The sequence below is a fragment of the Bemisia tabaci genome, chromosome 3 (genome assembly GCF_918797505.1).
Source record: "Bemisia tabaci chromosome 3, PGI_BMITA_v3".
In the NCBI taxonomy this organism is placed as follows: Eukaryota; Metazoa; Arthropoda; class Insecta; order Hemiptera; family Aleyrodidae; genus Bemisia; species Bemisia tabaci.
In genome coordinates, this window is record NC_092795.1 from 35839936 (window position 1) to 35856770 (window position 16835).

General features: G+C 41.5%; 1 protein-coding gene across 2 annotated transcripts in view; it reads left to right on the plus strand.

Annotated features, from left to right (window-relative positions):
* Positions 1 to 16835, plus strand: part of LOC109043405 (uncharacterized) — a 53405-nt gene that overhangs the window by 6926 nt on the left and 29644 nt on the right. For both annotated transcript variants that reach the window (XM_019060599.2, XM_019060600.2), the window contains exon 2: positions 1 to 16835. This exon is cut by the window's right edge. In XM_019060599.2, coding sequence (XP_018916144.2) covers positions 54 to 16835 — 16782 coding nt within the window. In that variant the 5' untranslated portion in view covers positions 1 to 53.

Consider the following 16835-nt stretch of genomic DNA (forward strand, 5'->3'; position numbering starts at 1 on the left):
ATGATCCTCTTTCCTAGTTTTTTCGCTGGTGATGTGCGTGGTTAGCTGCCGACATGTCATCGGACGATGCGAGGCACAGCACAGAGAAGGCCCCGTCTTCATCACCGAAAGCGGTAAAACTAAAACGAACTCCTTTATCTCAATTTGCTTCTATAAGCACTCCCACCCCAAAGCCCATTCAACCGAACATCGCGAATAATGCTGAAAGAGCAGTAATTAGTCCTTTGAAATCAACGCCTCAGCCGGAAGTGGAAGATGTCAGCATACCACGTCCGCCCAGCAAGTTGGTCCGAGTGGCTGAGACTGAAACCTCCAAATCATGCTCTACTGCACCCTCCCTAAAGCCCCAACCTATCTGTGATAATAGTTTAAGTTCTCTGATCAAAACCTCCCCCGAAAAGCGGGAAATCCAAGACCCGATCGATCTGATTCTTCAGAATCCATGTATCGCCGCACCAATCAGCGAAACGAATGAAGGAGCCTTAAAAAACAAAGTGTCTGCCCTCAATTCATCCCTAGCTTCAATTTGTATGTACTCTTCATCCGATTCTGATGGTTCGGAAAGTGATAAAGAAGATATACGAACCTCTGAAGAGATCGTTAAATCCAGCCACGGTTCGAAGCCTGCTGAATCATGTATAAATTATGATACCAATTTAGTGCCTAGTACTGAAGCTTCCGAGCTTTTGAGTTCCGCTGAAGAGTCAACCAGCTCAGAAAATATAGATAATTGTACAAAATCTATCGACAAAAACATTTGTGCTCTGAAAAACAAAAATTTCGATTCCAGCAAGAATTTCAGCGGTGAATCGGGGGAATCGATCCCTGAAATTTTTACAGTAAGTAAGACGCTTAGTGAAAATAAGGGTTCCATTAATCTAGAAGGTACCAATGATAGCTGTAAGATTGCGCTTGTAGAAGAGTCTACATATGATGCTGCGTCCAAAGATAGTCTGATAAGTTGTAGTGCAATTGGAAGTAGCTCCTCAGAGAGTACATCTCGCATTTCTGAGGCCCCCAGTAAGGAATCCATCACCCCAAGTTTGGATCTCATTGCCAGTGAGGACAGAAACTCTGTCACCATTGCAGCAAAAAATGATGACACTTTTACTTACGTCAAGGAGAAGACTACACCTTGCCGAACAGGTGAAGGCGTCAGCAGTGAAGGATTTCTTTTTCCATCTAGGCAGGAGGAAAATTTCTCCCAAGATGCCCCTGTCCCAGAAATGCAGCGAGTTTCAGTTGGAAAGAGTTCGTCAACAACGTGTTATGATAATCTGGGTCTTGCTAGAAACGAAAATCTTAGGGATACTGAGATGTCTGACTCTCCAGACATAGTGATGAGTGACAACCTAAAGTCAAGTATTGGTAACTCTAACGAAACAACCTTTGATTCTGAGAAGATTATTCCAACAGAGTCAGTTGCAGTCTTAACTGATGAGAGAAACGCAGACGAAGCTTTAGTTTTTGAACGTGATAATCGACCAGAAGATGCTGAAGAGATTCGTGCAAAATCATCTGAAATAATAAACGTTGAGAGCGGTTACTCCTCATTAGAAAACATCGAAAAAACAGATCGGAAGTCCCAGGAAATAAATGAAACAGAAATCACCCGATCCACAGTTGATTACTTTGAGAGGCAGAGTAGCCCAGTTATGGAGACTCTCAACTCTTGTGATCTGATACAATCAAAATTAAGAGATGAATCAGTCGAGTCCCACTCCAAAGATTTAACTTCTGTGGAGGGTGCGATTACAAGAAAAGATGGTGCTGTTAATGTTAACCCCGTAGAATCCGAAGCTGCTGAATCCTTTGCTGCCGCAGAAAAAGTAAGCAGAGCTGAGAAATCAGTACATCCCACCCATATCTCAGTGTCAAGTGGAGACGTTATGGAGCAGTTAAATTTGCCTGAAGGCGTCTCAAACAGGCTGTCCTCAGATTTGATTCCTACGAATTCAGCTGACATTCCAAAGAATCAAGTGACATGTGACATCGCACTAGAATCTAAATGTCCTGAAGTCTCTTCTCTGCATTTAAAGAACAAGGAAGACAGTAGCCTTATGTCAACTTCGAGTTCCTTAAAAATCCTCGAAGATCAAACAGTCTCAGAACGAATAGCACAAAAAGATCCAGAATTGAAAGGAACGTGTGATCCTACAAGGAAGGAAGAGCAGTTAAATTCTTGCGATAAAACTATTGTATCAACTCTCAAGTCAGCCATATCGTCATTTGACAATAGTGAAACAATTGATTACTCAAAATCATTAAAAATCAACAGTAAAACTCACAGAAGACAGTCGCCGAAATATTCATGTGATCAATTTGACTTTGTATCAAATCCACAGGGTTTAGAATTTGAATCCTCATCAAAACTCGACAAGAACAGCCCAATACCAGACGATTCCATTTTATCGTCAATGCTGAAGATACCTCCAAATTCCTCTCCGCGCTTGCCAGGAATTGGTTCTCTGAAAACATCTATAGGACGCTTTGTATCCGACGCAGTCAGTCCTTCATCAGTGCTAGAATCGCCGGTCAGAGAGGAAATCCCAATTTCATCAGCCTCCGAAGCAGTCGAAATAATTCAAAATATATGTAACTCAGGTCCATTTTCAAACAGTGCTCAAATGTTCTCATCGCCAGAAGTTTCCACTTCTGATCTGTCTTTAGGTATTTGTCCTCCTAAGGTTAATGTGCAGGTAAGCTCGCCCTCTATGTCATTAGGTACTTTAGATCCTTGCCTGACTAGAAGTCCCAAAAGTGGATCAAACTTTCACGGTGAAACTTCAAAGTCATTTAATTCTAACCTTAAGTCTTGCTCAGTGCCTAATCCAACAAAAAATGATAAATCCGAAGAGTCGGTTTCATTTTTAGATCTGAACTCTTTGCTGAACTCAGACCTGAGCAAATCCTTGGGGATAAACGTTGAGACATTCCAGTCCCCTTTGGATAAGACTGTGACTGATCCCAAAGAGCCTTACTTCATGGACTTCAACAAGTCTGCAGATGTTCGGTCAGCTATGAGTGTGTTTGACTCTGCAATTTCATCAGCTACATGTCGGTCAAATGAAGATTCCTCCATAGACAGCGAGCTTTTTGCAACGGCCAGAAATATTGAGGCTCAGTTCAGTTTTCGAGATAAGGAAGATTCGGCTGACTCAGTGCTGGACTCGGATTTCTTGGAGGAACCAGTAGAATATCCAGTTTTTGAAACGAAAGTGCCTTTTGGAGCAGAGACTCAGTTGCCGTACAGAGCTAATTTTTCTGGGTCCTCGCTAACCTCAAAGTCGCAGCTTCATTGTAGCTCGAAAGCAGCAACGCCTCCTCAAAAAACCAAATCTGCTCTGAATGTTGCACCCCTAATCAAAAGTACGCCGTTTGCTTTTTTTCAAGACAATTCAAAACAGCCCGTGCGCAAACCGAAAGCCCCATTAAAAGGTACAAGAGCTGCTCAACCTCCTGCTTTCAAAGCTAATCCCGCAGTTAGATCTAGAAATCCCAAAACAGCTCCAGTTCCGAAACTCAAACCAATTGTGAGTCCAAGCACCGTTCCAAAGTGTGAGCCAAAAGAAAGCTCGATCTCAGTTGCGAAACATCATCCTGAAATAAGAAAAGCTCCAGCCTCGAGGCATGAACCCAAAGTTAGTATGCATCCACCTGCAAACTTCGAATCCAAAACAAACCCAATGCCGGCCTTCAGGCCTGAAACAGTACTTGACTCTAAAATAACTGTAATTCCTGCTGCTAAACCAGAGCCCAAAGAGAGCAGAAAATTAATACCTAGGGTAGAGTCTAAAAATAATACAATAATATCACCGAAAATGGAGCTTAAACTTAACCCAGAAGCTCAAGAAATTCATGAAACTTCAAAAGATGTTGCACTAAGTAATCAAGAGCCCAAAATCGAAACTGCCAAATCGAAAATTGGAATCGCCACTGTCTTTAGAAGTCAATTAGAAGCTGGTTTAAATCCCATCAGTCCCATTGATAACGAAGTATCCTCCCACTTGACGGAACCTGCTACACCCTCACCTACAGCCAATGAAACGGACTCTCAGCCTGTTGATAATCCTCCTGTTATTGCAGAAATAGTTGAACAAGGCCATTCAAGCGAGAAAAAAAATTCGAAAAAGAAGAAATCACATTCTAGAGACAAAAAATCGAAGGAAACAGATATTAGCCATCAAAGCGGTGAAATTAAACCTGTCAAGATTAAGCTTACCATTCCAAAAAATAGTCTTAATTTAAGTGATCAGTCTTCTGAAAGTCACTCTGCACTGACGCATGGTACTGAACAACCGGCGGCAGAAGAGGAGAATGCTGACTCAAAGCGAATAGTTCAGCCAATGAAAATCACTCGGGCTTTGAGCAATTTGAAAAGAGATAGCAGCTCGTGGAAAGTTGTTGAATGCCCAAACGATCAGCCTGGCTGTTCCGATGATGTGCAGTCAGTAGAACCAGACTCTAAACATGTCAAAATAACAATTTCTCTGAAGTCAGAGCAAAATGAATCCAATTCATGGAAAGTAATTGACAGTAAAGAGAATATCACAGCAAAACACACGAAAGATTCCAAAACCCAAGCGGATCCAGAGCAACGGGAGTTCATTAAACCATTTAAGATAACGAGACGAATTCTCAAGAGGCAGAAACATCTAAAGAATAAAGATACATCTTGGAAAGTTGCAACTTTGAGTGAGTGTGAAACCGAAACTGAAAGTGAGGATGAAAGTCGTTCATCAAGGAATCGCTTGACGTTTCTTGGCAATCCACCCAGGAAATTCAAAAAACACTTTCCTCTTCATAATGCTCGCGCGCTCCAAGATAGAAAAAAACGTATTGAGCCTCCACCCAAGTTTCCATCTTGCACAAATTCGGAATTTTCTGATTCCGAGCTTGAGTCTGATTCTAATCATGAGTCTATTTCCGTCCATAGTTCTTTGAACAAAAGTAGCACCAAAGATTTAATTATTGATAGCCCAGAAAATTCTAATGTGCGGATAGTTACCACAGACACTGGGCTTACCAAGAAAATACTTTTTAAGCCCCTGGTGGAAAAGACCCCTGAACAAAATATCCCTGTGGGAAGCAGCTCTGCAGATTCTACATCTAGTCAAAAAATAGAAGCGAGAATGACTCGGTCTTCCAGATCTGCAGAAAGCCCCTCTCTCACTCATTCAGTAGTAGAGACTCATGCAGAGACTCTTTCAAGGAAGTCTAATCGCAGGTCTCGCCATGCAGAATCTTCCCTCACTTGTGCTGGAGTACAAATTGTAAGTGATTCCCCCAATTCTCAGGATGATCTTGCATGTTCCAAAGATGAAGAGGTCCTAGCGGATCAAGATGTCGACTCTGTGCAACCTTTGCCTGTAGCTAAAGATCGTGGAAGCTCAGTCACAACCACTGACCTGAAGGTCGCCGACCAAAACTCACCAATCAAACTCATCATAAAACCTATCAAATTGACCAAAGACAAGAATTCCGAATCATTTATCGTAGAAAAAGGGCCAGAGTTTGAACTGTGCAATTCACAAAGCAGCTCTCCAAAAATTAGCAATGCTGCAGAAAAAGACACTGAAGTTGAATCCATCAGTGATAGTAGATTGACCCGGAAAATGCGCTCTCTCCAAAATCTAGAAACAGAGAGTGATTCAGGAGAAACTCAAAGTGACGTAAATACACCGTTATCAACCGTTATGACAAATGAGGTGCACTCTCATCGTAAGAGTCGTTCCAAAAAACCTGATTGTAGCTTGTCAACACAAGAAATTAACGTTTCTCAATCACCTGGAGAGGGAAGCACCTACATAAATTTGAGCGACAGTCCAAGCAGATTACGTATAAATCGATCAGCAAAAGTAGTAACCTCCTCTCCATCAGAGCATGTTTCCGACCAAACTAATTTTGACCCTGATGGGAACTCTTCGAGCAGATTAGACAAAGGAGGTTTTGTGAAAAGGAACGTCTTTGTTACACGAGATAAGTCTCCAAAACTATCAGCAAAGAACTCCGAAAGTAGAGAAGAAGTTATTTGTAAAGCGGAAGTGGTACCCAGCTCTTCCAGCCGTGATCAAGATGGAATGTCTTCTTCAGACTCACTGGTAATCATCACAGATGCTGGAGTGCCTAAAAGGATAAAAATCAAACCTCTGTTACCTCTTGATGAAAAGTGTGATCCCTCCGATGAAGATGCACCCAAAGGAAAAGATTTGAAACGTCATAGCAAGTCTTCCAAGAGCAAAAAGCACATAGTTGAAGATAGTACCTTTGACTCAGCTTTTACATCCTCTGAAACTTCATCTGGTGATCCAGTGGCATGTAAAATTAGCTCCCCTGTGTTAGATGATGCAACAACACTTGAGTCGACAGCTGAGGCAGATGAAACAACTCGTCTCACGCGTTCTCAGTTAAAATCCGCAAAAGGAATTGAATCAGTTGAAGACTCAAAAACCTCATCTCCGAAAATAAGACAAGAAGAACTTCGGAAGACCAGTCGATCATCGAAGTTTTCTTGCAAAAGTGGAACTGAGGGTGATCACACTGAAAGTAACCCCCATCTTACAGTAAACACTATTTCTCATCTAGAGAATGTACCACCTCTTATACCTAATGTCAGCACTCATCAAGGAAGTAACCCCAACGCGGAAGTACCTAAAAAGAAAGTTGGGAGGCCTTCAAAAAAGAAGAAATCACAAGCTTTGCCGCTCTTGGATGAAAATGCTCCTCGGGTAATGGAGGACAGCACCTTAACTTCCGTGGATCTTAATAAAATTTCAGACCTAGGTAAAGAAAATGAGACAGAATCTGCTGCTAGTAAGGGTATAATTGAAGTCCAACCCTCTTTAGTAACTGCTAGTGGGTCCAAAAGAATCAAAATTAAACTGAGAGCTCTTGCAGCACCTCCATCTGATACAGAACAGAATCTTGGAGACCATTCAAAACAGCTGCAGAATTTTCCCGACAAAAATCCTGTCAAGGAAATTAATAACGCCAAAAAAGAAGGATGTGAAATTGTAACTTCAAAAGAACCATTCAACATCAAAGCTGATTTAAATAGCCAATCCATAGACGAAGAACCTAACATATCACGAATTTCAAAGGATTCTTGTAAGACAATAACTAGTATGCCACCGAAATCTTCATCTGAAGATAATTGTTCAAAACATGACGTCAAACTAAATCTTGAATCGGAAAATCTCACCTCCCATATAGCTTTTGATTCTGGAACAGAGCATCTGACAGACAAGAAATCTAAGTCTAAAAAGAGTGATAAAAACTCGAGCAACCTAAAAAGTGAAACCTTGTCAGTTGAAAGTCTAAACTCAGATGCAGAACTAAGTGCAGACACCCAAGAAAAAACTATACCGACAGGTAAGAAAGTGCCTCATGAAGCTCAAAGTAGCTGTGACTTACCGTTGAAGTCGTCCAATTCAAAAATTGAGAAAGATTCTGATGACACGTCGTTAAAAAGGTACACAACTCGTAAAAAAGGAAAAATCAATACAGATGACATCAGTCCAACTGTGAATAAATCTAGTGACCCAAATGTGGATAACAGTATCAAAGGCCCAATGTCAGCAAATAAAGAATCTCCAAAAAGAGGGAGGCCAAAGATTAAAAAATCTGTTAATCCTGATGCTGATCGCAACCTTACTTCGACAGAAAATACTCAAGTTGAAAACAAAACAAGTGCCCTCATTACGACCAGTAATGATTCCAATGTGAACTTGAAGGAAACTCCTCAAGAAAAGAAAAAACGAAAGCGGCGGAAGAAGAGCCCCAAGTGGACACCAGGTAGACGTAAAAAACCTACGAAGAAAGTAGACAAAGTCGCCCCTGGAACTACGACACTCATCTTAGACACTCAATTGGACGCTCACCTTTCTGAAAATCTAATCACGAATGTCACAAAGTTTGCCTCTGAAGAATTAGAAGCTGAAGTTCCAAAAAGTGAATCCATCGAATCTCAGCACTCTGAAAAGAACGAAATTCTCTCGGAGGAAAAAACCTCTTCTGATGTCTCCATCTCACTCTCTAACAAGACTGAAGCTTTTACCAGCAGTCAACAACCAATGTCAGCAGCGCTTTCTGATAACAAAGAAATGTTGGAATTTAATTTGGACAGAGGTCAAAACCTATCCAGCACATTTGATCATACAACTCTTGAATGTGCTGTGCACGTAACTCCAATCACTGGCGAAGAACTGTCAAAGTTGAATCCCACGGAAGTTTCGGAGCATGACGAAACTTCGGAACCAGCTCTTCTTATAAACGAAAATCAATCCGTGCAAAACCCGGTCATCAAACCAGTATCAGACATACTTGATATACCTAATGTTGACCCTGTCACACAAATGTCCGCAGACGACTCAAAGACCCCTGCAGAAATAACATGCAGAAAGTTTGAAGGTGAACTCGGAGATGAAAAATCTTTGGACCACATAAATCAATCATCAATCGATGATAGTCCATCCAACATATCCCAAGATGTCTCTATAAGCCTTGACCGGAATGAAAATATTTGTGAAGATATAGAGATATTGACTAAAACTGAAATTCATGGTACTTCTAAGGAATCACCTCAGGTACCTATTGATGCAGCCGAGCAGGTGAGCGTGTTCAAAGCGCTTTCTGTCACTGAAAATAAAGAAGAAAAATTGTCGGATGTTGCAGCAATGGGTATAATCTCGAACTCAGAAAATTCGGAGGTGCCTCTCAACAAGTCAGAAAGTACTGGAGTGCCAAGTGAGGAACTGTACCCTTGCGAAACGATACAAAATCAGAAACAGAAAAGTCGAAAGAAGAAGGGCAAAAAGAAGATCAGTAAAAAGTGCAAAGTTTTCGAGGAGCCTGGAAAAGTGAAAGGAGTTGTGCCTCGATTAGAAGCAGCTGTCACTAATGAAAGCACAGACATAATTAAAATACTTCCAGAAATTTCAGTCGTGCAGAAAAGTCAAGAAGAAAAACTTGAACAAGATCAGTCAGAAGAGTCATATTTTGAAGATCGTCTAATCATGGAGAAAGTAAAAGATCAACCAGAAATGCAAGTTGAGGAAAACTTAATGGACAGCCAATTGAAACTTCAATCAGAAGTAGCTACGATGAATGAAAGCATCGGAGTAGAGGAAAGAACATCCCATTTAGAAGAATCGGCTGTCGAGAAGAGCCATGACGTAGAGGAAAGTGAGCAGCAATTAAAAACAGTGGTTACTTTAGAATTACAAAGCAGGGATAAGATAGAATCTGAAGGAGAAGCAGCGATTTTTGGGGAACATGATCAGAAAAATGATGACCCGTTGACACCCTCAGTTATTGGAAAAAGACCAAAAGATACGGAGTGTGACGCCCAGTCTTCAGTATCAGGTGAAATTAATAAAAAAGTAGAAGAAGCAGGGTCTCAACCACCAACAACAACCAATGAAGAATGCCTAAACTTTGCAGAAACAACGCCTCAATCTAATGTAGTAGCGGTCGTAAAAAATTGTAAAGAGGAGGAAGTAGAAAAAGTTTTGAAGAACGAACAGCAGTTTAAAGAAATAGAACAGCAGTCCCAAAATGTGGCTGACGAAAAAGATTATACGTTGAAAGAGAATGTTCTTGACTCAGATATCAGTTTGAACGAAGGAAATAAAGCATCTCCTGAAGTTTGTTACTCTGAGCTCCCGCTTTCTCAGCCAGAGCCGTCCTATGAAAGTGGATTAAATAACACTCAGGAAATATCTAAAGAGACTGTGAGTATTGGCGGAGAAACTTTTGAATTGAATGAAGCAGATACTGAGTCTTTAACTTCCGCAGGTGTAACAGAAGGGATTATTCAAAGTACAGAAGATGGTTTGCCAATGCAGGCCAGTGAACTCATCGCTGAATCTGTCCCTGAAAGATCAAGTACCCTCCTAGAAGAACAACAATATACGGCATCAGGAGACATCACAACCGCAGAGTTGAAAAAAACTGAAACTCTACCAGTTGCACCCACCGTAAACAAGGAAAATGAAGCAACGGAAAGAATTACTGAAGCTGCTGTAGAAGAAAGTTTCAGAAGCAAAGAAGAGGTTTCGAGCATAGTAGCTGAAAATGGATCCTTAAACACTGACATGGAAGAAACAGTCTCTGAAGTTATGACTGAGGAAACTCCTGAGTGTGACATTGCCAAAAAAGATGAAAATACAGAATCTCCAGGAAGTGACCTACCCCTTGCTGAAGAAAACGACAAAATTGTGGGGGAAGATCTCCTCGGAGACAAAGAGGAAGCGTCAAGTCTTGCGGTTGAAACTGGAAGTTTGATAACTGATGTATCCGATATCTTGGCAATAGATGCAGAAGAAATTTCTGATGCTGAAGCATTCCAAAAAGCTGAAAGTATCGGCATTGAAGCATCCGTAAGTGAAGAAATAGTAGCCCTTCGACAGCCTCCAGTCGCCGATTGTAGTGAGGAAAGTGCTCAAGAAACCAAAGATGAAGTGTCTAGTCTAAAGGCAGAGGTAGGCAGTCCGATCACTGATGTTGTCTCAGAAATTATCGTGGAATTGGAGACCATTGAAAATTTAGAGCAGGAAAGGAGTCATGAAGCTGTACTTACAGGCGTAAAAGATGAATCCTCCTCTGTTGAAATAATTGAAGAAGGCTGTGAGCTTGTTCCCGAAGACATAGCAAGAGAAGAATTGAAAGACGAAGTTTCAAGCTTAATTGTTGAAACAGGAAGTCAAATCGAAGATAACCCAGAAGTCTCGGAGCTGGAGACTCAAGTCTGCGCCAATCCATTAAGCACATTTGAAGTTCCAGGTGAAGCTCCTGAATCACTTGAACTTGAATGCTCTATGTCAGAAGATGCTCTAGAGGAGACATCAAGCATACTTGTTGAAGCAGGAAGTCAGGTCACCGATCTTATCTCAGAACCCTCTGTATTTGATCTAGATAGCCCATCCAGCCTGGATTCATTAGATGAAGAGACCCCAGGTTTTGAGGTCTCCGACTCCGAAGATGAAGCATGCGCTCTCCTTCGAGAGCGTCAAAAAGTAGAAGAAATTGAGACTGGCGCGATTCTGGAAATAGTTGAAACAGCTGTTACTGAGTTATTATTTAAAGTCGTCGAAGAGATGAAAATTGATGCTAAAAATTCTGGAGCCTGCGAAGAACGTGAAATTGGTGAAGTGACTGACGATCAATCAACCTTAAGGTCAGTGGCTCCTCAGGCTGAAAAAATAACCATTAGCTCCAACATATCTTCAGTGGCTGAGAATGATAATAAAGAATGCATAGCTGATGTAGAGCTCATGCCTCAAGGCACGGATGAAATTCAAATTTCAACTCTTTCAGCTCTCTCTTCTTCAGAGGCAGTTACCAATGAAAATTCAGATAATGCATCTGTAAGTGTAGAAACCGAAAGTCGCATATTAAGAACTGCAAGTTCATGCTCTGATAAAACTAAGGTCTTGCCAGAACATGAAAAGAGCATATCAGGAAGTGCGGAAGTTCTTGATCAAATTGTTGAAACAGGAAAGGCGATAGAATCCGAACAGGCCATCATTGAAGATAAAGAAGTTACAACGAACTGTTTGAATGAAACTAGCAAAGATAAAATTCATACTGAAATCTCTTCAACGCCGCAAGTAAGATTAGAGGTCATAGAGCCTGCAACTACTCTTACATCCTCGATCTGTATTGAGACTCCTAGCAAAGATTCTAGTCCTATCACAACAGAACCAGCTAGTTCTAAGTTCAACGAAACCTCAGCAAGTGATGCCGCAAAATCCAATGAAGCCAACCCAGCTCTAATGATCGCTAGCATGGAACATGTTAACGTTGGTAATGCAGCTGTTGGTAATCTAAATCTAATGCCAAGCTTTCCGAGCGCTGAATCTGAAGAATGCAATATTGTGTCAGAAGGTACTGATTTTAGACCCTCAGAAGAACAGTGTAAAACTGCATCAAGAATTTGTGAAACCGAGCAGTTTTTGGAAACTGACTCTGTAGGAATTGATGTTCCTATTTTATCAGAAACAGCAAATGTTTCCACGAGACAAGTCTGTTCCGTCATTAAGCCTCCAGAATTAGAAGCTGGAAACAGTATTGTTAGTTCTGGTAGTCAAGATAATAATGCAACTTCAGTATCTCAATCTTCACTTGGAACTGTTCATGTTGATCTCTTAGAACCAAAGGAATCCCTACCAGTCACAATAAGTAATGTTACATATGCTGCTGATGATATTGAAAGAAAAGTAGATGAAGGAAGAGAAAGTTTTTCATCGAAGGAATTGTTGGAGTTAGTTGACACACAAGCCAGTGCACATACTGAGGAAAAAATTGATAAATCAATCAGCACCAGCGAAAATGAGAATGATAACTTCCCTACTCCATCCATTGAATCCAAATTGACTATCGAGCAGCATCGAAGTATTGAATCTCCTGTAGAGAGTCACCCTGGAAATGATTTTCTAGAAGCAGATTCAGTTGGAGAATCTGTTGAAATTTCAGCCCCGTTGAAATCGGAGGTAACAGCGCAAGTATTGAAGAGGAGAGGAAGACCACCGAAACGGAAACGTCCCATCAAGATAAGCCAAGCAGAAGCCCCAAATATTGCTTGTTTAGGTGAGAAAGCAGTATCTATCGAAGCAGCGAACGTGAAGCCCAGTGAAGTGTCAGTTGAAACATGTAGCTCCCCGCCGCCAGCTAAAAGATTCTTGTTTGAAAGACCCAAAACTCGCCGTTTTGCGAAAGCAGAGCCAATTAAATCAGACGGCATACAAAATCAGAACAGTGCAAAAGAAACAGAATTTGCTGAGAAAATACAACCCTCATCAAAACTCAATGCTGGTACCTTTGTATCTCCTACTGAAAGGCCACATACCCGTAGACGCACATCAGAATGCGCAATTGAGTCCGAAGTGACATCTGATAAGTTAGAAAAGGAAGGATTAAATGACTCAAGCCCTGCAAGAAATTTGCCCGCTCATGAACCTCAAACATTGGAATCAAAGCCTAAACGTGGAAGGCCCAAGAAGACAAGACCCTCCTCTAAATCGCAAAGTGAATCTGACAATGTCAGTGATGGGTTTCTTGACACCTCAGCTTGCTCTCAGCCTGAAAATCCTGAAGTGATGGACTCCGATGTGTTAGCCGAGGATGCTAAACCAAGGAGAGGAAGAAAAAAGAAAGGAAGTGTTACTACGGAAACATGTAAAGAGCTTCAAATAAATCTAAAACAAACAGAACCTATAGTTTTGGATCAAAGTGTCGCGGCGCCTAAAAGTTCTTTAGAGAGTTATCAGTCTAAAGAGTCCGTAGTATTTCTTGAAAAAGCTGAAAATTTTGATGAAAGTTCTAAAGATTATGCTCAACCTAAGGAAGAGTGGAAAAAGAAAAATACCCTTCCTTCAGAAACCGCAGAAAGCAGAGCCGAAGAGCCGGGCAAAAGTAAAAAAACGGGAGCATCTGATCCTCAAGAATGTAGTAAGCCTGACGAAAGGATTGTCTCTAGTCCTGAGTTGGAGGCAGATGTAATCGGTAGGGAATGGAAGGAAAATCTCGAAGAAAACAGAGAGCAGTCAGGTGAAGCTTTCTCTGATATTAAATCTAGAAGAGGCCGGCGTAAAGTAAGTTTCAATGAAAATCCAGCAGCATGTGAACTTAAAATTGCATCGCCACAATCTTCTAAAAACTCCAAGAAAGAAGACAGCGCCTCCAAAAATGAGAGTTTAACGGAAGTTATCGATGTCCCTGAAGACAAACCCAGGAGAGGAAGGCGCAAAACAAGTGCTAGCTCTACACACACCGAGGCACCTAAAAATGATGCAATGGAGAATGAAAACCTGGTTGAACTTGAGCTTCCTACTACCAATTCAAATGAAGATATTGAAGGGTTACGTAACACACTAATCTCAGACAGTAAACTCAGGAGTGGTAGACGTAAAATAAGTGTTAGCTCAGTTGCTCAGTCTTCCGTAACTCAAAAAGTAGACTCTGTATTGACAAGTCCTAAAGATCAACCGAGAATTCAGCCAGCCTTAGAATGCACACCCAGGAGAGGAAGGCGGAAACTAAGCGACCATCCTATAGACAGTGTAAGTGGACCTGTAACTCCAAGTCCAGAGGAGAGTGATACTAGCATTGTCAATTCCAAAAAGACTAGTCCTACAGACACTAACTCCAAAAATAATAGACGTAAAACAAGCGTTTCTTTGATGGAAAATAGCGTACCTGAATCACAAGAGATAAGCGACTCAAAAGTACCACAGGGATCCGATGTTGAAACTTCAGGGATAAAACTCCGCAGTGGAAGAACACGGTCAAGTGCCAGTCTCTCTGATAATACCCCTGAAAAAATCGACACAACTCTGTCAAAAAGTGCCACAAAATCTGGAACAAATGACCAGCCAGAATTGAAAGCTCAAATTGCAGAGACTAAGCTTAGGCGAACCAACAGAAAAATTAGTTTCACTGAAAATGTACCTGAACTGTCAGATGTTCAGCAAAGTATTCCTAGTGAATTGGAAACTTCTTTGTCAGGAGATTCTGATTGCAAATTACGCAGCGGAAAAAGAAAAAATAGTCGTTCTGATAGCCTTTCTTCAGAAAAAATGGACTCTCCACGTACTTTTTCTGATAATTCAACCGCTCAAGTATCCGGAAGAATGTCATTAAGAGGAAAACGAACATCTAGTGGAAGTTCCACCGACGGAAAAAATGTTCCCTTAGTAGCTGAACTCCAAAACTCAAAAAGTAAAAAACCAGTAAAATCTGCTGCAACTGCCGAGGAGAGGCCTAAAAAGGGTAAGCGAAACAAATTAGAATCTATTCATACGGTAGACAAAATAGATGTTAATATTTCTGAAGACAATCTAATCTCAGAAGGACCAAGAACTCGTCGTCAATCTTCAGGAATGCAATCCGAAAATTTTAAACCTCTCGTCAACAGGAGAAGGAAAATGTCTGTCAAAGACAAAACAGAATGTCAGGCAATGGAAACTGTCATTTCACCAGGAAAGGCAGAATCAAAGAAGGATCAGCCACCCACGAAGCTGCGAGGAAAATTGTCCCAACAAGCCGCTACTTCATTGGAAACTCCTTTAAAATCAACAATAAAAGATATGGAACTGAAAAATCACAGTGATGAGGAACCAGCTGGTGTCACTGCCTCTGTTGTGGCAAAACCCTGGTCGTTTGATAGAAGAAAATCAAAAACTAGTTCTGAATTTGAAGAGAGGAAATCAGAAGTACCTTTCGACTCAGCTTCAAAAACAAGTGACACTGAAAATTCCCCAGATAAATCCAAATCAAAAGTTGATTCTGAAGAATCAAGCTCAGATTTTGATGTGTCATCAGACAGCGATGACGATGAAGACTCGGAAGAAACGTTGTCTGCCTCAACCAATGGGAGTGGTAACTCAGACCTAGATATCTCATCAGACTCGGACGATGAAGAAGGTGGTCGAGATAAAGTCCTTCCCAAAAAACGAGAAGGTTCTATGTCACCTGAAAGTGCAAGTGACTCCGATTCCACCTCTGAATCATCTTCAGACAGTGACGATGAAAGCCTGGTGTCAAGTCCTGCCTCTCCCAAAAGGACAACTCCAATCAAAGATATTGTAACAAAAAAAGACGAATCAGAGGAAAAACCAGCCGGTAACACTAAACTGGTGTCCTCAGCCAAGTCCACCACTAACATCAAAACAGCATCTCCGTCCAAGTCTGTCATTAATACCAGAATAACATCCCCTGCCAAAAACATCCTCAGCACGAAAGTCGAAACTCCAGAGAAACTGGCTCAAATCAAACTTTCAGTAGAGTCACCTGCCAAACCACCTGAAGATGATAGCTCCAAGTCTTTTCGCTTTTACAGCGTCAGCTCTGATTTGAATCTCTCTTCAGAAAGTGATGAAGAGGACAACAAGCCTTCACAAACCCCAATTAAAGCTGGCAAGAGTCAAAATGTAGGGTTGAATCTATCATCAGAAAGCGAAGACTCCTCATCAGAGAGTGAGGGAGAGCCCAGTACATCCGCAGCGTCCGAGGGAAAATTGAGCACCTCTAACACAACTGCTGATGACAGCTCGGTGAACCTGACCGCAGAAAATGTTTCTGAAATGGTTCTCTCTGCTCAGTCAGAAGATATCGTTGACGAAAAACCAATAGAAGATGTTCTTCAGGAAATCAAGACTTCAAGCTCTGATCAAGCTAAGGACAGCGATTCACCTCTCAGTATTCAAACGAATGCTGTTAAACCCTACGCCGTCGCTGAGAGCTCATCAATGCCATCTTCTAATGAATTACAAACCCAAGTAGTTGACCCAAACCAAGCAGCAGTTCAAAGCATTTTACAGTTTGCCGGTAATAGCGAAGAAACGTATTGCCCTGAAGAGACGCCCACAGGGCTCATCACTCCATGTCAGCCAGCCCCGGAATTGTCTCACCCTATCGTTGAGCTGAGTGAAGTTGAAAGAAAGCTTGCAGAGGCCAGTGAATTAATTGCAAGTCAGACATCATCCCCATTTGTTGACGCTGTTTATTTTGGGAGGCAGAAAGAAATGGTCCCAGGGAATGCCACGTCCACACCCGTTACACATCCTATCGTTCCCACAGGAGACTATGAGCTGGACAACGCAGTAAGATCCATAACGTTTGACAATACATACAACGAAACAGATTTCGCCGTTTCAATGTTGCATGAAAGCTACAGCATGGAGTATTACTCCGCTTCTGAGTACCAAACTGCTCCAGAATTTGGAGATTCCACAAATAGCTCCAAAGTTCCACCGCTGAGCGCTCCGTTTGAGCTTGACAAGCAATTAATCAACGAAACATCCGCTGCAGTGTCAGCTCTAGAGTCGGAAGTATTT